Raw genomic sequence first — 26,400 nt, forward strand, 5'->3', positions numbered from 1 at the left:
TCATAATTATACCGATATTTTTAACCCAAACATACCTAATGTATCTGTCCTATACCCTAGAAATATAAGAATAACCAAAATTTAATGATAAACTCAGAAAACACGGAGATTTTATAAGTTTTTATTTCCATCAGGTCAATATCAGGTCAATAAAAAATATCAGGTCAAGCCATTTCCGTATTTTGTGGCTCGTTACGCATAATTATACCAATATTTTTACAAATAAGTATGCCTAAATATCTGTCTTATACCCTAGAAATATAAAAATAACCAAAACATAACGATAAAAACCAAAAAAGCACGGAGAATTTATAAGTCTTTATTTCCATCAGGTCAATATCAGGTCAATAAAAAAATATCAGGTCAAGCCATTTCCGTAGTTTGTGGCTCGTTGCGCATAATTATACCAATATTTTTACAAATAATTATGCCAGAATATCTGTCTTATACCCCAGAAATATAATCAAAACCAAAACATAATGTTAAACACAGAAAACAAATAAATTATATTAATTTTTATTTCATCAGGTCAATATCAGGTCTTTAGTATATCAGGTCTTTAGTATCTTCCGTTCGTATGAGTGGCCGAGTCAATAGGACTTATCATCAATATTATCCAAACACATTACTGTCTCTTATTGTACTGTGAATATCTCATACTTTAAATCGCTTTATTTGAAAAGTTTGAAGAAAAAAAAGACAAAAATTTTCATAAGCCATGTCAGAGTATTTTTTTTAAAACATACATACCTTTTGGGAAATTTTGTCCAAGACAAAATATATGAAATCTCTGGCTAATCCAGACAAGAAGGATCACAATTCAACCAGCACAATTTTTCTCTCACTAAATTAACCCGTAAGAAACAATAACAATATTTTTATAATGATTTTATTGACAAATAACAGAACCATGCAATAACTAAAGTTCTCTGCTCATTGAGATTTACCGTCAAGACGCTAATATCTACTTTTACACCAATCTTCAACTTTCACTTTCGGAATAAGTACTGTGAATAGTAGTTTAGTAAAGAAGGAATGTGCAGATCACTAGCATACAAATATACTATCAATGACCTGATAAGAAGAGTTGTCATCTGACTTTATCGTGGCGTTCGTAACTTCTCGGGACAAATTGACTCTGTGAACAATATGCGGTTTATCCAGTTTGAGAGGGGCGGAGTGAGACAGGTGGGGGTAGAGGTACGCGATGGAGGGGACATCGTGGATTTACGTGCAGGAGACTCTGCAATTCCAGCAGACATGCGAAGTTTTATTGAAGGTGGACAGAAGAACTTACTTGCAGCAAAAAGGTAGGATGTTCCCTCTAGGACAGTGAAGTATACAATGTTGTTACATGTATTGAAGAGCCGGATCCAAGAAAGGTGATAAGTTAACGAAATATTTATCTCGAATAAACTCTCGTATCATGTTTCAAACTAAGAAAGAGAAAGAGAAAGAGAAAGAGAGAGAGAAAGTGTTCCACACAAACGTGAAAATATATAAAAATATGATACCAGTAAAAATAAAAAGCTATTCACTGCTCCAAGATGCAGGTCATTACCTGCAAGAAAAAATTGGCACACAGGAATCAAATTCATACTTATTGGAGGACTCTAGATTGCTACAGATTATTATCGACCCCTCCTACTTCACATTTTCAGAGATTCCATCCAGAAACAACAAAATTCAGATATTTATTGAGAACCTGAGCCGCAACATGGTATTTGCTCTACATTGCCATAGAGCTCAAATTATTAAAAAAATTAGTACACAGTCTACAACCAACAGACCTTAATATTTTTCCTTTTTTTTTGATAAAGAGGAATATAAAATTATTTTTAGAGTTAAAATAATTTTTTTAAATAGAAACAGTCATGGAAACGGTGTAAAGTTCTTTTTAATTGTGGCTTTTTTTTTTTTTTTTTTTTTTTTTTTTTTTTTTTTTTTTTAAGAATTTTTAGGGCCGAAACAATTTTACTTTAGGAGTTAAGCTACTGTATAGTATGTAAATTCTTGTTTTATTTTTAGTTGGTCTTTCACCTCTAACTTTATTTTACAGCACCACATAGAATAGATTTTACTAACTGTCTTTTCCTCACTTTATCTCTTTTATTTTTAATTTTTATGCCTTTTATGAAACAACCTTCACGGGTGCTCCTTATACATAGGAGGGAAATCCACAACTGAACTGAACTGATGCAGATGAATTACTTAAATTAATTTATAAGGTATTTTATGACAGATGCTGTGAAACAGCGGAGTTTATCACTTGGTCTAAAGACAATCAGGGCAAAATCGGGTATATTTAATATGCTAAATCCATCAACCTTTGGTAAACGATAAAAATCCATACTCTCTGATACTAAAACAGAACGTTCTGTTTTAGTATATCAGAGGACGTATGGATTTTTATAAAAGGCTAGTTTTAGCTTAAATTTTGGATTTTTTAGTAGTAATACTTTGTGAATATGTCATAGAAAAATATTTTAATCAAAAAAGTCAAAGAACCCTTGGAGTACGAACACGGAAAGCGGGTCCCGTCCCGAAGCATCTGTGTAAATACTGATAGACTAAGTCACAGTTGTAAAAAAACAACTATAACGAATATCGCCGTAAATTAACATTAGATTAACATTACAGATTAACAGATTAACATGCTAACATTAGATTAGATTAATTAGAAGTAGAAGTAGAAATTACCAGTTTAACTGACTTAACACTTGATGACTTGGTTATAGTTGACACAAAATGTTTACGGGAAACGACGATTTTGCCTCTATAAATTTTTTATACAATATTTTTGTTGCAAAGTTATTGATGGTACAAGAAGATTTTGATTTGAAAGTTTATTAGACATAACGGCAATTCTATAATTCATTGTGTATTTCTGGTACTGTGAGACCTGAATTAAGAAATCTGTTCTTGACTTGAAGAAAATAGTCTCTTCCTTGTCAGTTGACATGTGCCCCCCCCCCCCATAGAAAATTGTTTTTGGGGGTGTGGGTTGGTTTTTTTGTGGCTTGTCAAAGAATTTTACGAAGAAGAAGAAAATAATTTGTCTTTAATCATCTTGAGAACAAAATAATCCGTCCTTGACTGGCATGAAAATAAATGCATGAAATGTTATTTTAAAAATTTTCCTTGGTCTCACCTCAAAATAAAATGACCTTCCCCTAATTCTCAATTTTTATGGATTTTTATTACATGCCAGATCAACCAGTAAATTAAAAGATTTCCAATTCTTTTGATTCATGCAATAAAATTTGTTAAAAGAAAACAAGGGGGGGGCATGTAATTGAGAATAATCGATATCTTATAGCGCACATAAACTAGCAATAGAAAGTGGTAGATATATTTCCACATCAAGAAATGAAAGATATTGTAATGTTTGCAATACTGGTGTGATTGAGGATGAAATACATTTTCTTTTTCACTGTAATTCTTATTCTAAGCTAAGAAACACATTCTTTAGTAATATTTATAACATAACAAAGAAAAATAATAAACTTAGCAATGAGAAATATATGTTACAATTATATGTAAACAGTAATATACATAAATTCTTGAAAATTACTGTTAAATTCATCAAAGACTGTTTTGAACTTAGAAGTCAACTACTTGACAATTCATGAAAAAAACTATGTAAACATTATTTAATGATGTTCAGTGGGCCTTTGCCAGTTATTATAATTGTGTTTGTGCCAATAAAGTATTTGTATTATTTGTATTTGTGATTAAAGGGGGGGGGGGTATTTTAATTTTTTGACCTAGTGATATTTATTCATTCGGGTACCTAAAGTGTATGAATTAAAACCAACTGAGTTATGATGACAGTTGAAGAATCTACCTACGTATAATTTATATCGGGCAAAGAGGTCATAGCTCTCATCTATTTCAAGCGAAATGCGATTGAGTAAGTGGTGCGCGGATCCAATAAAAGCAGTCATAACAAAATAAATATGCTGCACGAGTATTGCAGCATGATTCAAACTACGATTAAAACTTTTTTATTGTTGTTGATCTTGCGATTATTTGGATATCTACACCTTATCTGAAGCTAGAATGTTGCATGTATTAATAGCATTTTCTTAATTCAAATTTTTGTGGAAGTGCAAATGACTTGATTTCTTTCTTAACATATTGTTTTATGATAAGAAAAGTAATCGTAATTCTTTGACAGTGTGATAGACAGAGGCGGATCAATCATTCCGAGGGATACTGTCAAAGTGGTAGCTCCTATCTATAACCCAGACAAAGTACTATGTGTGGGGATGAATTATAAGGACCACTGCGAGGAACAGAACGCACCTGTCCCCGTAGAACCGGTCATCTTCAACAAGTTCCCCAGCAGCATCATAGGCCCCACGGAGGACCTAGTGTACCCCGAGGAGACGAAGGTCAGATTCTATTTAAATCAGCATACTTACTGTTTAATGTAGAATTCTATTGAATTAATGAGGGAACGAAATATCAAAATGCATGGTCAGGGTTAGAATCTTCTTGTTTGCATGCCCTTACGATTATTTAATCCTACAGGTGGTATTTCAGCAAATTTTTTTTCAAGTGTAATATCAGGCAGTAAATTTTGTATTTATCTCCATCCCTTCATTCAAACTTTAGATTAAAACATGACAGTAAATTATTTATGTTTCATTGGGCATATTGACAGGTACACAGATTTCTCAATGTATTATACTTGTGTAAAAACATCTTTGTTGAGAAAACGATATCCGTGGACTAGGGATCTTATTAAATAAAATAAATGTTAAAAGCTCTTGAACAAATCTTGATATTTAAAAATGGGGAAGGGGGTACATTTATTAGTTTACACGTCTATACAAAGAAAGATAACTTGAGTGTATATACTTGTAAGTTTTCTGTAAGCCCTTGTTGGTAAAAATTATAATAGATCATCGTCTCGAGCCACGGTCCGTAGTCCGCATATAGTTCTCTCCGGAGTGGGAGAGCATCGTACATTTTGGCCGTGATTTGCGACGATTAGAATAATCTCAGCTGTAAGATAAATTGTTTTTCCACTTAGTAAAAGGAAAAAAATCAATTTTCAGAAGCTGGATTGGGAAGTAGAATTGACAATTGTCATTGGAAAAGAAGCCAAGCGTGTTCAGGTATACTCCTACAGTCCTATACAACTCTGTCTATTTACAAATGTCAGATTTGATCGGTTTCTTTAATTTTCAATTTGAAAAATAAAACTAAAACCCTTGCAGGAAAAAGATGCCATGAATTACGTTTTTGGGTATACTGTTGCACATGACGTCAGCGCCCGTGACTGGCAGCTAGAACCTGGAAAGAATGGTGGGCAGTGGTTGATTGGAAAAGCCATGGATGGTTTCTGTCCTCTAGGACCCGCTATTGTCATGAAAGAGGACATAAATGGTCAGTTTCAGTGCTAAATAAAATTTTCAAATTAATTGAGGTGTAGATATAAAATTCATGATTGACTGACAACGGTATTGCATCTGTATTTTAAAATATTCGTGGGTGAATTATATCGAGATAACGAACAGTATTCAACAACGAACAGTATTCAACCTCAAAAGTCCATCCAAACAATTAGTAGTAGGGCAAATAAAGACTTCTGAATCGCCAGAGGTGGGATCAGGTGCCAAGGTGGAGTGAGCATCCCCTGTAGATGCCGACCGGTCACGCTCGCTTTTTTCTCCTCGTCACAATCAGGAAATATTAACAGAAAAAAATCTATATTAGACCATTCAGTGTGTAAAAAAAAAATGACCTATGAAAAACGTCCATCGGGATGCATTTGAATTTATAATGGAAGACTGTGTCTGCTGACAAGGTCATTGTAACACCATATATATTGCTAAATTATGACAGACTGAAGAAAAACTTCTGATATTCTTGATTCATCTTTGTTAATATTACTTACCTTGTTTAAGGAATTGTTCGTATGTAGAGCATGTTTTTGTTTATAGAATCACTTTAATTTTGAGATGTACACCCAATATACAGTTGTGAAGAGTAGATTACTCCACAAGAATTGAAAGAAGTCATCACGTTTATAACATTTGACTTACTAGTACTAATTTTTGGGTCAGATCCTCACAATCTGGGACTGCGGTGTAAAGTGAATGGCGTCACCAAACAAGACAGCAACACAAATCAGCTGGTACACAAAACGGCTGCCATGGTAACATTTATTTCTCGGTAAGCTTTCTTATTTAACATTTAATAATCCCCTTTCAGGATTAATTTGCAGGAACTGTATTTTGCTCTAGATAGAAAAGTTAGATGCTTAAAGTCTGATACTTTACATCTGGGAAGTACACGTATCCTAAAACTGGTCGTTTTTAGAACTTATATGTCGAAAAATATGCTATTGTTTCACGCAACAAAACATTAAGCTATAACATTATTTACAGTACTGACTGTTATCTTGTACCTGTTTTCGGTGAATCACCTTAACTGTAATCCCGCCAAATCAGAAATAAAACACTTTTTAAAGACACAATTACACTTTTTGCGTAAACTCAAATTGCATCATAATGGATTTTGCTTAATTGCACTTTTTGCATTATTGCGTTGTTTTTTGTTTTTGTTTTTTTTTGAAAATGCCCTATATGACGCCTTTCAAATGTTTAATCCTTAGGAAATTTTATACTTTACGAATGTAATTTTGGAAAGATGATCATTTTCTTGCATGTTAGTTGTTGATCCTCCGATTATTTTATTTTTTAAAAAACTTTAATCTCGTATCGCTAAAGTATGTTTGAATGATAAATAAGACATGTGAATTTCAATTACTAAAACTTGTCTTTTTATTTATTTATTTTTTTTTAGATTTATGACACTGAAACCAGGAGACCTAGTTTTAACGGGAACCCCGCCTGGTGTCGGAGTCTTTAGAAAACCCCCAGAATATCTCAAGGTAAATATTTTATATGATAAAAGAAAATACATATATATATTTATTTACACATGTATGTCCAAATGCATACTTTTAATTTTAGTCTTGCAACTTGTCATTTGTAAAGATTTGATAGGATCTTTAAATTATGTTAACTAAGAATCACACTATGTACATTTAAACAAAGGCCCAGCAACTGGTATATAGTATATAGAATTTAGGAAATGCTGACTTTTAACTGGGTCATTTAAAATTTCTTTAACATCAGCTTATCTGTCAATAGCCTCCCTCAGCTTAAAAAAAAACGATTGTACTTGGAGCATAATAAATCGGGAGATGTAAACACCATATGCAAGTGATGGCAGAATATAACAACATAAATAAGGAAAGTTGATGGATAAAGCTGAAATCATCTCGTTTTTCATATGACTAGTTCTTATTTGGCCCTTAGATGGCACGTTTATAGTCAGTAAAATATCCAGATATGATACAGATCTGGAAGACTGTAAAGCGTCTGTTATTTAATTTCTCTGGAATATATCGAGTTGACATATGGATGGAGGTAATTATTGTTAATTGATAACTTGAAAACAAGTCGTCGATTTAACTAAAAGTCGAGCTGAAGGCCAAAGCAAGCGTTTTCTTCTCATGTCGATGTTTCTGAATCATTCTGCTTCATAGGAATATAAAAACAGGTGGGCAGCTATTGAAGGTGCACAGTTAGTATCTTTTGGAATTCCAACATTTTGTTGGAAGACTTCGTCTCTGAAGCCTCCATATATGCCGTCAATGAGGAACTTTTAATTTCAACTTCGGAGCACTTTTGTGAAGAATCAGAGCGATTTTTACGAAGTAACTTTGTCGATGTTCAATCAGAAGATGTGAAATACAAAGCAGTTCTTTATGAAATCAAGATGCTTTGTTTTTAACATATGGCTCATCAACATAAATTGCGTTGATGTGTTTAGATTACAACATGTATGATACTTGACTTTTAGATGTATTGAGATTAAATTTATTTTGTTTTTTAGAAAGGAGACGTGGTGGAATGTGAAATTGATGGCATTGGAAAAGTTGTCAACAAAATAGTGTAGAGAACTGTCGACAAAATAGTATTGAGAATTGTTAACAAACTAGTGTAGAGTCAACAAAATAGTGTAGAGAATTGTCCAAAAAATAGTGTAGAATTTTACTGTCAACAATGTAGTGTAGAGAACTGTCACAAAATAGTGTTACTTTTACTGTCAACAAAATCTAGTGTAGAATTAAACTATTAGGCTATTGTGGTTTACACGTAAGGGAACTTATTGATTTCGATATTTTAAGAAAATCATCGCCAGAAGCCCAGAGATGCAACTCAGAAACGTTTATTTGAATGGTCAACTGGGGATCTGTAGATTAACTATTATAAGGAAATCATTTTATCTGATTGACAAGTAAAACAAAATGAAATTTAACATGTTTAATTTGTAAGGGAATTGAATCCTGCTTTCTTTCATGCGTAATATGACAGTGCAGAATTCAGGTGCAATAAATCTTTAAATAGATTGAGTGTTTTGATTTGCCATTTTATGACCCAGAAGCGCAATTAAAGCTCACAAATTGCATTCGTACAAGAATTTCAAATAGTTGACATTGTATCGATCATTATCGGCCATTTAAATATTCTATATAGAAAAGGAGTATTACTGCCATATCTAATTCATACATATGTAACAGATATTTGTTACAATCTGCACACGTTTCATTTTGAATTTCGGTACTCACAAATACCCGTATTACTTTCTGGAAGTTCAGATTTCTGTAGTCTGTAATGGTAAATTTGATTAACTGCTGTAGCAAATGGGTTTCAAAATCTATGAATATCACACATAATGTTTTAAGCACCGCTTTTTTTCTAAAATTCCTTTAAGGAAATTAATTAAATGCTAATCAGTTGTTTTTAGTTTTGATTCGTTTTCAAATGTTTTTGAGTTCGTGTTTGTTGGATCTTCTAGAAATTTCCGACTATGCTTTGAGTCTGCAGATCCTGTCCTTAAACGTTCTGCAGATTCAGATCGATAAAAGCGTTCCGTTGATGCGGATCGAATTCGATTGATTCTTCTTGTGAAGTTTGTATTTGTGGATTCTTCGACCCAGCGAATGAGTCGAGAATCTACTTTTGTGTCTTCGTGAATCCTCACTTTTTCTTTTTCACCGGAGTTCAGTGCGTCGTGGACACCAAGGTTATGTACATTTAACATAGCCTGGGTTTCATACTTTCTTCCAAACTTAGCTTGAGTTTCTTCTACAACATATGTATTCACACTAGGAATTATTTCTGAATCCTCTCGAAACAACTCTTTTCCAATATTATCTGGAAGTCGGTACGAAAATTTGACCTTTTTTTCTTCGGTGGGAATCGGCGATTTGTTCCCGCTGTGTGGTCTAGAAGTAGAAGAAGTGGGACGTAATGGAGAGCCCACTCGTTGTCTAGCAGACGTTGGTGTTCTAGGACGGGCGTGTAATTTTGAGGAAACAGAAATTCTCGGTGCTAGAGGAGTAATATTCGTGCGACTCTTTTTGTCCAACTGAAGAGGAACACGTCGGATTATGTAGTCTGATTCACGAACAGTACTGTTTGGGGCTAAATAACTGTTTTGATTGTTGATTTTCAGACGTCTTTTGAATACTTGTAATGAAGTATGTATCTGGGCCTGTCTTTGCGCTGCTTCGGTTCTGCGTAATATTAATGGCACAGATTTATGAAGTCCAGATGAAGATTTTATAGCATTGCCACGAACTTCATATCCTGGGTTTTGATTTTCTGGTACGTAGGCATTGCTGTCCTCCATCTTAAATCTAACTGTTTTAGCACTAGCTGTTCTTGGGTCACTCTGAATCAAGTGTTCATCCCTGTGTGAAACGTCCCCAAAATCCAGCGCGGGGAAGCGATTGGCGCCTTTACTTCGCGTCTCTTTTAGCATTTTCAAATGAATTCTTTTTACCTTTTCATTCTGTTTGTCTTCCTTTGTCTTTATCGGTTCAATGGGAGCGATTCCTCCTTTCTTCTTTAGTTGATATATTATTGCAGAATCATCGACATTCATATCGATGTTTTCATCAGTTTGTTCCTTTACCAGTTCAATGATATGTTGTCGAAGTTCATTGGCTACATCTGTTCTCAGAGGACTGCGCATGCGTCCTTGACACTGGCTGTGTACAGTGGCTGGGGTACACACACGTAACATGATTTATATCTTGGTACTTCCACTGCAAAAGAACAAATTTTGGAAAATTACCACCTCATATTCCAGATTATTCATCAATAAATAACACACATGTTGTTGAAAGGCTTTCCGTAAAACCCTATGTAATAGGGCTCCTGTCATACCCATATTATGTACTTTCTCTTTTATTTCGCCCTGACAAGTAGTTAATAAACAAGTTAATCCGATCTAATTAAATCTTTTCTATCAAAGTAACACAGTTCTATTTAATGCTCGAAAAATCAAATCCAGAGTTAAGAAATTTTAGGCAAAGTTAATAACGCTTTAAAAGAAAACCGTCAAAGGTGGAAAACACCGTTTCTAAATAGATTCTATTAAGACTTGAAATTCTTAGAAAGTAATTAATTTGTTAGTAAAAAAAAAGAAACCATCTCTTACCCCAGTTTACACCAAATTCATAAACTACGTCATTTTAATAGATCATATTCCAAGACCTTGTATTCAAACCTTCCGTCTAAATTGATAACGAAACACAAAACCTCCTGGTTTGTCAAGATACACTCAAAACATATCTAGTTATAATCTTCAGAGGGGTCAAACCATTTCACATATAACAATCCCTGGACTATACAGATTTAATATATCCCGTTAATTTAATTACTAAGGTTTGTCGTACACGAACGGTTTTCAAAGATTTAAATGCATGTTTTGTTGATTGTATTAAATAGCGGCTTTATCGTGCTGGTGAATCGCATATACGGAATTAAAGCTGGATTTGGAAAACATAAGTATTCGTCCTCAACAGGCAGAGTCACGCGCCTCTTGGAGATAACATTGTCCCCTTTTGTCAAGGAGGGGTCCTACCGACTTATATCTAGTCTTTTTTCCCTCTACTTTTAAGCAAATTTTGACAATTGCATTCAAATATTACAATCCAGTGGTAGGAAGAGAAAGCTCTTTACACCAATTTTAAATTCTTTTTGCAAAGAAAGCATGTTGCTCAGAGCATGAAAAAAGTCAAATGAAACTCTTGGTAAAGCTTTTATTTTAAAAAACCAATAATGTACATTGAATATTCAAAAACCTAGTCTTTAGATAAGTGTGAGGAGGTTTTATGTTTCTTTTTAATGTAAGACGTCTTTCAGCCTACTCAACTATTAAATGACGTCGATTTATTCATAAATATCTTAAATGAAATGGCACCAATTTAAAGATAAAATGTACATCAAATTCAGTGACACCTGTATTGCGAACTTTATCACACTGAGGAATTATTAGAAAAAACAAAGAATTTCACCATCTTTTTGCAGGAATTATTGCTTACTTTTAGTTTTCAATATCAAAACGTTTTACTTACTGATGAAGAATTTCCGTGCTGAATTGCAGAACTTGAACGATTACTTTTTAAGTTTTCTTTTTAACTAAATTTGTCAATAATCCATAAGGTTGAAGTTTAGAATAAACAAATTAGATGTTAACCGGTGGGTGGATGCTTAATAAAGATATTTTGTCATGATAGGTGTCAATTTCCGCGTCTTGATAAATTACAATTGTTTGGCATTGTCTTTACTGGGTCACGTGATGTAGTTTTTGAAGTGACGTCATTGCACCTTTCTTGTTTTAAAACTCCTTGCTTTATCAGAAATCTATTCTTAGCAGGAATACCTCTGTTCATTCGTAATCGACGCATTGATAACCTTGGTTGACTGGCGATACCCCTGCTGAATTCGTCGTTTACTTTAACCTACGTGTCACTTCTTGCCATTTTACAATGGAATTATAGATTAGCAATTAGCTTGGACAGAGACATTGACAAGCTTTTAATATTACAAATTAATCTACCGTATGAAACAGATTTTTAAAATATTTTAATTTTTGTGATAGAAACATCAGTTTTATTGTCTAGGATCTAAAAGCCCTAACATTTAATTTAATAAAAAAATAATAACCGCGCATTTCTTAAAGAAGAAGACAGCAAACATACACGCCTTAATGTTATCCAGAATTATCCATGGTGGACTGTGTCTTAATCATTGACAGTAATCTGCTATTATTTACATACTATAGTAAAATACCAATGTGTCAGTCTAATAAAATGAAAAAAAAAACTTGCAACGTACGAAACCCTGCAATATCAACTTATGTGTGAGTAGCCTGTCTCAGTTTAAAAATTGATCGTAATCTGAGCATACTTTCGTTCAGCGAAGAAGTTGAGAAACATTTACACCATATGCGGGTGAAAACCGAATATTACTGGACATAAATAAGGAAAGTTTACGGTAGAAAAGCTGAAGTTACTTTGTCATACAATATAGTTGGCCTTTGTCGTCTAAAGCATCTATCAGGCGCTTGGTTTCAGGATGGTGTATTTTGTGTATTATGTGGTTTTCTAGGTGTGTCTGAATACCCTCATCAAAATAAAAATTCGCTGAAATTAGCACGTTTTAAAAATGTCATATTTACTGTATATAAAAAGAGTACTCTTTTTATATACAGTAAATATGACATTTTTAGTGCTAATTTCAGCGTTTTAGTTCACCTGAGCCGAATGCTGAAGTGAGCTTTTCTGATCACATTTTGTCCGTCGTCCGTCCGTCCGTCTGTCTAGCTGTCCGTCCGTCTGTAAACTTTTCACATTTTCGACTTCTTCTCAAGAACCACTGGGCCAATTTTAACCAAACTTGGTACAAAGCATCCTTGGGTAAAGGGAGTTTAAATTGTTAAAATGAAGGGCCCAGTCCCCTCCCAAGGGGAGATAATCAAGAAAAGACAAAAATAGGGTGGATTCTTTTCAAGAACCACTGGGCCAGAAAAGCTGAAACTTATGTGGAAGCATCCTGGGATAGTGTAGATTCTAAATTGTTCAAATCATGACTCCCTGGGGTTGGGCGGGGCCACTATAGGAAATCAAAGTTTTACATAGAAATATATAGGAAAATTCTTTTAAAATCTTAAATCTTCTCAAGAACCACTGGGCCAGAAAAACTGAAACTTATGTGGAAGCATCCTGGGGTAGTGTAGATTCTAATTTGTTCAAATCATGACCCCCGGGGGGGGGGGGGGGGGGTAGGATAGGTCATAATTTGGAATCATATTAGGTTATTAGAAGGGGAAAATCTGGTAAAGAACAGCATGGTCAAAGCCACTCAGGTGAGCGATGTGACCCATGGGCCTCTTGTTTATTTTTATTTTAATGAGGGTATTCAGACACACCTAGAAAAACACATAATACACCATCCTGAAACCAAGCGCCTATGGTCAGTAAATTAAAACATCCAAATATGAAACAACTGGCAGACTCGGTATCACAGGGGCCAGTAACATGCTAAATTTGAATTTACGTATTGACTATATATATGCCAGTAACATGCTAAATTTGAATTTACGCTGACGTTGGTTCCCTTTCTTTTTTTGTATATATATAGTCAATACGTAAATTCAAATTTAGCATGTTACTGGCCCCTGTGGGTATAATCTTTTATTTCAAATTCAGATGGATATTGTTGTTACTTGATAAAACGTCGTCGATCGATTCATCTGAGTCGAGTTGTTTTCTTCTCATGGAAAAGTTTTTGAATAAAATATTCAATATATTCAAAGCAATACTAAACAGGTCGGCTAATAAGGGATTCTATCAATTTGTTGGATGACTAAGTCTTCGAAGACTGCATAATTGTTGTTGATGAGTGACGTAGAATGTGAGTGATTTTTGAATGACGAAGTTATGTTGTTGATGAACATATTCTTAGTCGTCAGATAGGATTCTTTGATCCACTCATATGCAAGTAGCGATCTATGTGAGCGGATCAAAGGATCTGATTTGAATCAGATTGATCAATAAGCATTTCATTACGGAATGAAAAGAGGGATAACTCTACTTTGCATACTTGCTCTTGCTCTGTGCAAGGGATTTTAAAATGTTATACGTTAATTGTCTACAGACCAATAAACTCCATTGTTCTGAATATTATGTCATCTGACAACCAAAAAAAAAAGAAAGAAAGAAATAACCAAAAAAGCCACACACACTGAACAAAACAAAACATAAGCGAGTTTATTGGTGTTTAGAGACGACTATACAGCGTTAGAAGGTGAATAAAATACGTCCAGGTTCGTTGAAGAATATCTCTAGAATTAGGGAGTGAAAGGTAGATGATTGACCAATGCTGGAGAGTGGGGACATACGGTTGCACCCGAAGGACAGGTCTTCAAGTCCCACAGTGGGAATCGAACTCACGATGTAATAATCAGCTGCGTAATCCCCAACTCTAGGAAACACTCTGTCAACTGTGCCTTGTGGCCGATGCCAAAACTATTGACTTTGACTTATTTTTGTAAAACGTTTACCTTAGCCATAACTAATGAACAGTTGGAGTTTGGGCTTCCATTTTTCACTTTACTGGGTACCAATATTCATAACCTTGACCTTTGGACTTCTTTTGAAAATCTTTAAACGTGGCCTAGCTTTCGAACGGTTATTACTAAAGCTTTCACATTTTACTTGTGTACTTCTTGTGACAAGACCTTTTTTGTATACCAATTTTTCTGACTTTGACCTACTTCTGTAAAACTTTTGTGTTTGCAAAATGTTTTGAATTCTAGCAGATAATGGTAGGGCTTTCCTATTACAACTGTGTTTCTTGTTACAAAACCATCTTTTTGCTTACCAGCAATTTTGACCTTGAGTTTGAAGTTTGAGCTTCTTTTGAAAAAAAAAGAAAGGTCTCATACAGGGGCATCAGTGCTCTACAAACATCTTATTCGTTATTACTTTAGTTGTATTGTTTAATTAAACACAACTTTACAACAGTTCATTTTATAAACTTTATTCAAATTAGATAAATTATGGTATTTTACCACTTCAAATTTATTAATCCATATGATCTTTGAAAATAATATTATTTTGTCCTAGGAGCTTTTTGTTTGAAACAGCAATTTTTCTCTTTATTTAAGAGACTTAATAAACTTTCAGGCAGAGTTTAAAAAATATTTCGACCAAGATGAATGTAACATTCATAACTAAAGCATTAAAAGTTCTTCAAATGTATTGCCGCTTTAATTTTGAGAGAATCGCATCTTTTTCAGATACTGGGTACGAATTGCGTGTCTTTGTCTGTTTTTTTTCTATTATTTATATTTTTATGCAAACAAAACGTAACCACAAACAAACGGGCTGTTGACGTTCCATCATCAGGAACCCCAAGTTTACAAGTTTTCCTCTTTCGTGAAAAACGGAGGATAGTTTACGTAATAGTGGAACTCTGGAAACTATGTTCTTGAATCTTGGTATTCAAAATACATAAGAATTACTATCAAAAACACAACTTTTAGGAATCTGAATAAAGCATATTTAAATTCAATTCCAGTTTGAAAACTATCTCCAAGAAGAGGCATTATAAAGGCATTTGATATTTTTATTATAAACTCAGCAAGCATTTAAAGTAGTCTATATAAGCTATACAAACTCCTTGTTTCACAATAAGAGACATTATCATAGTAATTGCTTTTTGGTAACTGTAGAGAAGTATTTAACATGTTCGACAAAACGGCCAAAGCACGCTATCAGAGCCTTAGATACACACGAATGGGATTTGAAAATAATTTATAAGAAAAACTTGATTTCATAATTCGCATATAAATTGATAGACTATCTCTTTAGCTTATGTCGGTCAATAATTGTATGCTTTTCTCTCTGTGAAATTTTCATGTTGTCAATGCGGGTGTATGTAAAGTTAATAACAGCGTTGACTTGTGGTTACGATACAGAGTCACGCACCATATGTTCTTAAAAACCCCTATAGCAGTGCGAACTTGAATTTTAAATCTTATCGTTTCAATTGACGATAAGTAATTCAAAAATAAGAATGGAACGTGTAAAGATTTCCTAATTCAATCCGATAGTTTACAGTCCATACAAAAGACGACTAAACAAGGGTACCCCGCTCCGATTTCACACAAGAGCCAACCGTCTTGGTTAATTTTTATAAGGTTGATTTTATGTAGCAGTAAGAAGCTATATTAAGAAGGAATCAAAAGAGGTCTGGAAGATAAGAATCTTGAGAATTCTGGGATGTTAACCTCTGGGTCACCGGTACCTATATTTAATTGTGTGACTGTCAACAGAATAGCATACCAATTATGTAGTTAGTGACAGAATATGAAAACAGCGGAGCAGCAAGGACACTGACTTATTTCTTCATTATGTAATTTTTTTTCTTTGACGACTCTTTGGAAAGGAAAATACGGAAGTATTCCAGAGGAATCTCTTGTGACATTTATTTTTTTCATGCATAAGTTATAAGGGAATCTGAGCAAGCACCTGTCAGTGATTTTATTGGAAACATTTTTCGCATGAACCATCATCTGCGGTTACGGACCGGGGAGAAATCAACCAAAGGTAACCATAAACAGATGTATAGCTAATTTTCCATTGAGTATAAACCCATATGTTTGTGTAACTCAGGAATTATTAATTATTCAAAGATATATGTTGTTGTTTATTTTCACTAATACGTTTCCAGGTATCGTATGGAAACTACATTTATTCCTCCATATCTACTTTGAATTCCGTAAGGTGCATTAAATGAAAAGTTAAATTTGTAAAAAAAAAAATATATATATATATATATATATATATATAAAAAACTTATAGTATAAATCCACACACGTAATGTTATAATAAAAAAATCACAACACCGAAATATATATATATTTCCAATATATATATGCTTAGTTACACAAAATCAACATTCATATTGTGACGTCATAAACAATACTTAGTCGCGCTTTAGCAAAGTTCATTATGACGTCATGATAATACGTACATAAGTTATTACGGGAAATTAGATTTTTTATACAAATAATACAGTTATATTATGCGGGTAAAAGTATATTTCTTAAATGAAATATAATTATGTTGCATTTAAAACAGGTTTATGTCTGTTTATAAAATGTTTTTCTTTAGTTTCACGTTCTTTTTCTGTAGTATCCCTTCGGAATTTGTAGAATGGAAAGACAGTAAAATTAGGGGTTTTATTTTTGGCACAGTTTCTGATGTGTTCGCTTACGGCGGTACACTGGTATTTTGGTTCCCTAATTTGTTGTCGGTGTACGGTCATTCTGTGTCTCAGGGTGTCTCCTGTCTGGCCGATATAATTTTCACCACAACCGGCGCAGGTTATTACATAAATAAGATTAGAACTGGTGCATGACATTGATGTTTTAATATAAATACGCTTCCAGTTTTAAATTGAAATTTGGATCCCTCTGTCAGGTATGGGCAAGTACTGCATCTTGGCTTGTTGCATCTATTGATGTTTGCTGGTTCATTGTTGTTAGTAGAAAAGGACGCTTTTGTAAGAATGGATTTGAGAGACGGACTTTGTCGTTTACTCTTAATGATCTGTGAAGTTTCTAATATTTTTTTCATGTCTGGATCGTCCTCTAAAATAGGCAGATTGTTCCTAATAATGTTGAAAATTTCCGGATTTCTTGGGTTATGTGTAGACACGTATGGTATAACATTATTTACTTGTTTATTTTTCACTGTAAGTAGATCTTTTCTTTCTTGAGATTTGGCTTTGTTTATTCCGTTTTCAATCAATTGTATAGGGTAGTGTCTTTGAAGGAGTAGTTCTTGTAGTTCTGTAAGGCGAGATTCCAAGATTTCTGCATCGGAAATTATTGTGCAAAGACGTCTGGCTAAATTGTATGGGATATTATTTCTGGTGTGTCTAGGGTGACAAGAGTCAAATATTAGGTATTGTTTGGTATCTGTTATTTTGTAGAAAACATCCGTTATTAGAAGAAAAACTGTATTTAACCGTGAAAGAAAAATTCGGGCAGGACTTTGAAAATTTTATAAGGAAGTCGTGGATACGCTACTTAGATGACTGTTTCGTCATATGGGACAAAAGTGAAGATCAACTAATGGAATTTTTTAATATTCTCAACAACCTGAGCCCCACTTTGAAATTCACCATGGAATCGGATAGTAATAAGTTATCCTTTCTCGATGTAATGGTTATTAAAAAAGAAAACCGTTTAATAACGGATGTTTTCTACAAAATAACAGATACCAAACAATACCTAATATTTGACTCTTGTCACCCTAGACACACCAGAAATAATATCCCATACAATTTAGCCAGACGTCTTTGCACAATAATTTCCGATGCAGAAATCTTGGAATCTCGCCTTACAGAACTACAAGAACTACTCCTTCAAAGACACTACCCTATACAATTGATTGAAAACGGAATAAACAAAGCCAAATCTCAAGAAAGAAAAGATCTACTTACAGTGAAAAATAAACAAGTAAATAATGTTATACCATACGTGTCTACACATAACCCAAGAAATCCGGAAATTTTCAACATTATTAGGAACAATCTGCCTATTTTAGAGGACGATCCAGACATGAAAAAAATATTAGAAACTTCACAGATCATTAAGAGTAAACGACAAAGTCCGTCTCTCAAATCCATTCTTACAAAAGCGTCCTTTTCTACTAACAACAATGAACCAGCAAACATCAATAGATGCAACAAGCCAAGATGCAGTACTTGCCCATACCTGACAGAGGGATCCAAATTTCAATTTAAAACTGGAAGCGTATTTACTATTAAAACATCAATGTCATGCACCAGTTCTAATCTTATTTATGTAATAACCTGCGCCGGTTGTGGTGAAAATTATATCGGCCAGACAGGAGACACCCTGAGACACAGAATGACCGTACACCGACAACAAATTAGGGAACCAAAATACCAGTGTACCGCCGTAAGCGAACACATCAGAAACTGTGCCAAAAATAAAACCCCTAATTTTACTGTCTTTCCATTCTACAAATTCCGAAGGGATACTACAGAAAAAGAACGTGAAACTAAAGAAAAACATTTTATAAACAGACATAAACCTGTTTTAAATGCAACATAATTATATTTCATTTAAGAAATATACTTTTACCCGCATAATATAACTGTATTATTTGTATAAAAAAATCTAATTTCCCGTAATAACTTATGTACGTATTATCATGACGTCATAATGAACTTTGCTAAAGCGCGACTAAGTATTGACGCTTTATGACGTCACAATATGAATGTTGATTTTGTGTAACTAAGCATTGTATTGTCAAACTCCTGAAGATTGGAAATGAAACCGGTTGAGTTTATTTCGGTGTTGTGATTTTTTTATATATATATATATATATATATATATATATATATATATATATATATATATATATATATATATACTGAATGGAAAACCCTTTTTTTAAATCTTTACCAGAGTGTGGTCGGAACATTGGGGGGAGGAGGGGGAGGTAGAGTCTGGGGGTGGGTGTGGTATAATCATATGCATATATCAAAATAACAATAGTGGATGAATTTCTTGAAATGGAAGGTATGAGGTTTTAATGATAGGACCTATATATCGAAGATCAAAATTCTTTATTGATACAGGAAGGACTTTCTTTTTCATCGTGTCCAAAAAAAGTACCCCCTGCAATTTATAAGTTCCTATATGGTCATGGTTTGTTTTATTTTAATTCGTAAATCTTAGTGCATATATTTAAAAGTACCATCATAAAATTTTTTTTGAAAAAAAAAATTGTCAAGGATCCAGAAAGGGTTAATTTCATGTGAGAGCCTGTTAGGGGTTAATCTGTTCATTGATAAGTATTTAAGAGTAGTCCAGGGTCCATGTAGCGACAGCTTTCAATCTCTGTTGTCTTTTCAACACGAACCCGATAATGATTTTCAATTGAAGACAAACCAGATATCACACGTTTTAATAACCATTTAAATTCCAGAGAAAATACGAGTGATTTAAAGAGACCAGAATAAAGTTCATACAATTGAAGAGTAGATTAAAACTATGTTAAAGTCAATCTGAGAGGGAATAAGATATATTTATGACTGTACTTTTTTGTCCTAAAGAAGAAATTAGATATTGTAACAAGGATAGGATTTACTTTCATTGATAACCGTTTTAAATGCTCATTGAATCGTATCTGAAAGTGTAATTGAAACGATACATGCGCGAAATTCGTCCAAATTTTAAATAATTAACAAATATCGATCATAAAAATTTAATCTTCAGTCTAAACTGTACTTTAAATTTAAATAGTGTAGAAATATACATACAATTTTATTTTGTATAAATACATCAATCAGAAAATGGAGACTGATTAATTGCCATTTTATAGATGTAATTTACAAAAATCAGATTTAGGGTAAGAGAAGATATACTTAAATTTGAAACGTTCCTTCATCTGAAAAAAAACATATATATGCCATTATAAAGATTTTTCAAAGAGTTTCATTTTTCGTAATTTTTTCAGTTTTTGAGATTGTTCAATCCATTTGTGTTTGCTCAAATCTAATGAGACTCTTTTTCTCAATTTAAGTCTAAAACAGTCGAATCATTTTTGTACTTTCAAATTCAAACTTAATAATAAACTAGAGGTACTGTGAGCGATGAGCTCACTAAATGATACCCCCCGCCTCCCATATGGATATAACTGGTGAAAAAGTCCATGTTTTCCTGTGGCCGGGAAACCCAATATATGTGTCGGATCAAAAAGTATAATAGGAGGTGCACAATGGCAATATGTAATAAAGATTCTGTGAAAGTTTCATCAAATTTCATTCAGTGGTATGAGAGGAGTTGCGGATAAGAGATGGGTACCCCAAAGCGTAACAGACGGACGGACAGACGGACGTACAGACGGACGGACGGACGGACGGAATTAACGATTACTATATACCCTCCCGCTTTTCAAGCGGGGGGTATAAAAACCCACACCTTTTGATGACTCGTTTACATTACAATTCCCATGGACTGATGCTTCACGTGTCTGCGTGACTTTTCCAACTTTGTTGTTACAAAGATCAGATAAATAGAAGTCATCAAAGAGCTAAAGATTGTAGAAATACATTTAAAAAATCAACAATTCTTACTTCCGGGTATAAGACTGTCAAAAAAGATTGGCACAAAAAGTAGATACTTGTACATAAACCTTCATTATACGAAAGGAAAAGGGTCGCCCGCGTGGTGCATTGGTTGGAGCGTCTGCTCTAGAGTCGCGATGTAAGAAGTTGATACTTACGTCGCGGGTTCGAATCCCATTGTTGGAAGCGGAGACCGGTCCTTCGTATAAATCAAGGTCCCGTGTCGCAGTAGGCGCTGGCACGAACAAGATCCCTCACTGCTCAATGGCCCCGAGTGCGGAGGACAAAATTTGCAGTTCTTCACCGGAAAGTGGTGGCGTCTCCATATGAGTGAAAAATTCTCAAGAGGGACGTTAAACAATATACAAACAAACGACGGGAAAAGGCGTGGGGCAATGGTCAGAGCCTTTGCTAGAAAGAGTGGCAAATGCGGGACTCGGACACCAGTCCTTTTGGATGAGACCGCGCTAAGATAACAAGATCTTCATTGCTCCGAGTCCGTAAGTTCGTAGTTCATGTTGAAATCTGTAGCCCTCCATCAGCAAGTGGTGATGTCTCAGTATGAGTGTTAAATTCTTAAGGGGCGTTTAACAAAATAAAAAAACGAAGGACGGGAAAAGTGTATTTTTCCCTAATTACTAGTACCACTAAACCGTAGAATACGTGTATTACCGGGTATAATATCTAGAATGTAAAAGGTACAGAAGATCCAGCATCTTTCATGTTAGCATTTGTAATTATTTCCTTTGGAAAAAGTCTTCAAGTAAATGTAATTTTATTCACTTCATCTTCAAGAATCCAAATATTCTGACTTGAAAATATGCTTTTACTTGAAAAATAAAAATAAAACACTTACCATAAAGATCCATTTTGTCCATTTTCTCCATACAAGAAAACCTAATGTTGTCATGATACAGTAAACAAGCTAAGATATATCCTAATGAAATTAATTATTTAGGTAAACTGGTACTCTGCCCCGAGATCGATCGGGTGGCGCCTGGACCATAAGGTCCTGCTGCGCAATCAATAACAAGTTTACACTAGAACCGTAGTCACAGCAAAACGACAGGCGTCAAATTGCGCAAAAAATCTATTGCATGAATATTCTATCAATCGTCAACAAATACAACAAAGGGTATGAAAAAAAATCTGATTCCTTTGTTTATTTTTCTTTGATAACAAGATTGTTAACACGAAATATATGTTGGTTTTCTTATTTAAACAATAAAATGCTTTCTTTGTTTGTTATTACTGGAATGAACGGAAGCAGCTGTTGCAGAAAAAATACATAACCCGCTTACGCGGGTTATGTAATTTTTTTCTGCAATAGCTGCGACCGTTCATTCCAGTAATAACAAACAAAGAAAGACATTTTATTGTTTATATTTATATCTGTTTAAATAATCAATTAAAGTAGGCTTAAAAAGATTAATTATTGTATTAATGATGCGAACGTCTTTATACGTTTCATTGATGGAACAGCCACTGATTAAGAAATCTGTACAGGCGACATGCCTACTGTAGTTTATGCAGTGATGAACGCAATGGGGTTTCTTAAGAAATAAAGGAGAAAATATTCAGTGGATGTAAATATATATTTATGATCATAGAGTCTTTGAACATTTATTACTTACCTAAGAGGTGTATGATCATACAGAATTTTAAAAACAGCAAGTACAAGGGTTGTCAGTGTGTATATTTTAATCAGTTTTCTATTTCTACATTTTGGGGGGGGTCCCTAGTAGAATATGTGTATTTTTGGTTATTGTTTGGCAGAAATTGGTTTTTGTTGATAAACTTCCAAACCTACTCTATAGAAAACAAAAGCATAATAATTGCGACCATTAAGCGCATTGTTACTTTCGTGGCAAAGTTTAATCAATTAATTAAACCATTTATATAAATAACTAGCTTACCAACATTCGACCTCGCTTACTTGTTTAATCCCAATACACATACTTTTAAACTCAGTGTTTTTCTAACTTTTGATGAAATTAGAAAAGTGACCCTTTTCAATCTTTCTGTAAGTATTTATGGCTGAATTCCTTTCTATCATTGCTGCTAATCAGTGATGTATACGTTGTATTCATTTCCCGATTCTATTCGAGGCCTGAATTATTCTTAACCACGCAGAAATATACTAGAAATATCAGGAAGGAAGACTCCGAAAGTGTACATAAATGTCTACACATAACCATAAATAAATATTAATAATAATGATTTAACATGTGTTTGTTGCCAATGAAATAACATCTTTTGAACAGTATAATTACTTTTTCCTTAGAGCCGTTTTCAGTTATTGGATTATTGGTTTACGTCTGTACATTTCCTTAGATTTAGAAAGCCCAGTCAAAAAATATTAAACAAATCATTATAAAACAAGATTGACATTGGTGTTAGGTATTGATTGGTGCCCGGAATGTTTCGAATGTTCAATTCTTTACGTAATTATCATGATCTGTGCTCTATTCAAAAGGACTTTAGCTTCTGACTTTTAATACTCGGGATTTGGAAAAACCTATAATCATACATTATCATACGTATTTTTTATTTATTCAGGAATTTTACAATGGGAGGGACCTAATATTCAACCCGACTTTGGAATTTAAAGGATCATCGACATAACAAAACTTGCGCAGTGGATTACCAGGCGTTAATCTCGGATTTCTAAAGGATCAGAGTCACTATTTCATGTTTGCCTGGAAGCTTGGACTATTTGATTCTGTGGCAAGTTTACCAACAACATTGCCAGAGATCTGGATAAATGTTTACACGAGACTCAAATCTCTAAATTCATACAAACCTAAATCCCTGGAATTGATCCCACGTACATAATTCTAATGTTAGAGCTACGAAGTGGTAGTCGGATGTTAGTAATGGACACTTTAGTTCTAGTGAAAATGTGAATTATCCATCGATTGTTCATTTCCGTTTGATTTTTTTCCGACTTTAAAAACGGCCGAAGAATGGGGCCGCTAATTGGTTCGTACCGTGATGATGACAAAGACACTGTAAGTTTACCCAGAACTCCACATTCTAGGCGAACCAAAACAACAGATGACGGATTTATGGCGTTCGACTCGTCCTCCGAATTCAGCTTCGATGACGCTCTGACAGACGAGGGGCGTTTATCTCGATCTTTACAATCATGGATGCCCGATTACACCATTGTACCCATCGAGCCGATGGTGAAACCCCCCAAACAACCCGTGTACTCTGGTCGACTTGGAAAGAAACTGTCTTTGAAGCGAATTCCGAGTGATGAGTCCATAACAACTAAATTGTCCCTGCTTTCATGTTCAACAAGAGCTGCATCACCCGAAGAACGTTCGAGCACTGCCACAAAACGACGACGTAAAAGGAAAAACTTAAGCTCTAGGGCTCCGTCTGCTACAGAAAAGGTGGTGTCAAAATGGGAAGAATTCGCGAGACAACGTGCTAAAGGTGCTCTGGATAAATTTTCGAAAACTCACAATGCGATGAGAATGGACGTTGTTCAACGATTTGAAGATGACGAAAGTGAAGCATTTCGTCTGATGGATAAAGACGAAAAGAAAATGTTGATTTCAGTAGGTATAACAAGAAGTCGACTGTTTGCAGGACAACTTAAAAAGACTCCCAGTTTAAGTGATGTGAGGGATTCCTTTACTCCTTCACCGCCTAGACAAGTTCGAAGATCTTTATCGGCTGGTGCTAAACCTCGAAGTCGTGGCATTAATTTGGAGGAAATAAGACAACAAAGAATGCGAGAAAAGATAGCCCTGATGCAGCAGAGACAACGATCTCGCGGTGGGAGACGCTCTTTTCTCTCTCACCGTCAGCTTACTCGAACAACACTCACATCCAGTCAGGGGTCGGTGGCACCCGCCACGCCCTCTCCTCGATCCGCCTCTCCTGTCAATCAGGAAGAGAAAGTGTCCGTATGGAAGGGAGACACACAAATCTTGGAGATGGATTTAAGGCGTGGTTTGACAAAACGTGTTCAGAAAAAGATCATGTCAACCACTATGGCAATTAATCTAGTGACGGGTTACGGAGAATCAAACGAACGGCAGACAATGATTGGTAGACACGAGGAATTCCCTGCATATGTGGAGGAGGATTATTGTAATGTACCAAAAATAGTACAACGGATTCGCATTACGCCCGATCTTAGCCTCGTAATCAAGGACGATATACGTGTTCGAATGGGTAGACCGCGTTATCATGAAATAAAGATAAAGGATTTAGAAATGTGGAATAGAGGACAAGTATTGAACCGATCACATAGAAACCTTAAAGTGTTCAACTGGCTTCACAGTCTAAAGGAAAATGATTTTGATAAAGACATAGAACCGTACATTGATGACAGTGTTCCTGCTTCTCCCGATGACGTAGATGTTTTACACGTGGAAGCGGCGGACGAGCCCGACATTAAACCTCTATATATGAAAAAATTCAATATGAAAGGCTCTAAAAAGAAAAGTTTGAAAAAAATATGATTAACATGATTTTATACATTTAAATTATTATTTTTCATCTGTGTTCAGCTTATTACATTTTTATACATCGAGTTTTATTTGTTATTTTTTAATGTTTTCTCTTGTACGATCAATCGCCCTTTAAAAGCAGAATTGATACGTCAAACAATTAGAATTTTAGTAATGTTACGCAGTTGATTAAAACATTCTGATTTCGAATTAGTTCAATAAAAACTAATTGAAAAACAATACTATTTAAAAAACGACCATATTTATACGGCTTAAATTCCAATTTTAAATCTCAGTGTGTATTTAGTGAGTATTATAATACATGTATGCAGGATCAATGATCTGGATTCATGACAAAAGACTTGGAAAAGTTTGAAATTTCATAACTTAGATTTAAATTATTGATTTTTTATAAAGTCGTAATGAGAGGTATATGGCAAACACCGAAAAGGACATCTGTATTATACCGGTATGATAACGCACTAAGAGGACGAATTACTAGGAGGGTGGGGGTAAACTGCAAGGAGCTTTAGTATTCTTATTGCTTACATTCAAATTTATCATAAAAAATATATAAAGAACACAGTGTTAAACTTTGTGCAAAAAATATATAATTAAATTTTTTTACTACATGTTAGTGTAAAAAAAAAAACATGCAATCCATGCATGTATTGGTTGATGAAATTTTAAAGATTGAATGTATGATTGTAATTAATTCCATACATTATATCAATTGATCTTATTATATTTCAACGTTGTTCCTCCTATAGTATCTTCTCTTGAGACGAAGATGAGGATATACTCTATTAAATTTCAGAAACCGTCGGAATAGCTTTATAGCTGTTTCTACATTAAAAATCAAGGAACAGTAAAAAATT

General features: G+C 34.2%; 3 protein-coding genes across 5 annotated transcripts; 2 read left to right on the top strand and 1 right to left on the bottom strand.

Moving 5' to 3' along the window:
* Positions 1–992: 992 nt before the first annotated feature.
* On the top strand, positions 993–8,433 carry LOC134253802 (fumarylacetoacetate hydrolase domain-containing protein 2-like). The gene is made up of 7 exons (XM_062736393.1): positions 993–1,310; positions 4,181–4,397; positions 5,067–5,126; positions 5,229–5,397; positions 6,078–6,186; positions 6,820–6,907; positions 7,918–8,433. Exons 1-7 carry the CDS (start codon positions 1,150–1,152, stop codon positions 7,978–7,980), a joined length of 867 nt encoding a protein of 288 aa, XP_062592377.1. The 5' UTR covers positions 993–1,149; the 3' UTR covers positions 7,981–8,433.
* On the bottom strand, positions 8,334–25,404 carry LOC134253801 (uncharacterized). 3 transcript variants are annotated; one of them, XM_062736391.1, is made up of 2 exons: positions 25,394–25,404; positions 8,334–10,138 (listed from the first exon to the last, which is right to left on the bottom strand). In XM_062736391.1, the coding sequence occupies exon 2, from the start codon at positions 10,114–10,116 to the stop codon at positions 8,815–8,817; it is 1,302 nt and encodes a 433-aa protein (XP_062592375.1). In that variant the 5' UTR covers positions 10,117–10,138; positions 25,394–25,404; the 3' UTR covers positions 8,334–8,814. The 3 variants fall into 3 exon arrangements, with proteins under 3 accessions (XP_062592375.1, XP_062592376.1, XP_062592373.1); XM_062736392.1 differs by lacking the exon at positions 25,394–25,404 and adding an exon at positions 21,910–21,984; XM_062736389.1 differs by lacking the exon at positions 25,394–25,404 and adding an exon at positions 10,534–10,696.
* Positions 15,915–25,570, top strand: LOC134253800 (uncharacterized). Its single transcript, XM_062736388.1, has 2 exons — positions 15,915–16,492; positions 23,613–25,570. Exon 2 carries the CDS (start codon positions 24,020–24,022, stop codon positions 25,532–25,534), a length of 1,515 nt encoding a protein of 504 aa, XP_062592372.1. The 5' UTR covers positions 15,915–16,492; positions 23,613–24,019; the 3' UTR covers positions 25,535–25,570.
* The last annotated feature ends 830 nt before the right edge of the window (positions 25,571–26,400 follow it).

The sequence above is a fragment of the Saccostrea cucullata genome, unplaced genomic scaffold (assembly GCF_032062105.1).
Source record: "Saccostrea cucullata isolate Sc308-1 unplaced genomic scaffold, CSIRO_AGI_Scuc_v1 ctg112, whole genome shotgun sequence".
Lineage (NCBI taxonomy): Eukaryota > Metazoa > Mollusca > Bivalvia > Ostreida > Ostreidae > Saccostrea > Saccostrea cuccullata.

Excerpts from the sequence above, each read along its gene's own strand:
- LOC134253802 (XM_062736393.1), top strand. The coding sequence starts at position 1,150 with ATGCGGTTTATCCAGTTTGAGAGGGGCGGAGTGAGACAGGTGGGGGTA. Across the intron at positions 5,398-6,077 it reads CATGAAAGAGGACATAAATG|ATCCTCACAATCTGGGACTG; the intron begins GTCAGTTTCAGT and ends TTTTTGGGTCAG. Across the intron at positions 6,908-7,917 it reads AACCCCCAGAATATCTCAAG|AAAGGAGACGTGGTGGAATG; the intron begins GTAAATATTTTA and ends TTTGTTTTTTAG.
- LOC134253801 (XM_062736391.1), bottom strand. The coding sequence starts at position 10,116 with ATGTTACGTGTGTGTACCCCAGCCACTGTACACAGCCAGTGTCAAGGA.
- LOC134253800 (XM_062736388.1), top strand. The coding sequence starts at position 24,020 with ATGGGGCCGCTAATTGGTTCGTACCGTGATGATGACAAAGACACTGTA.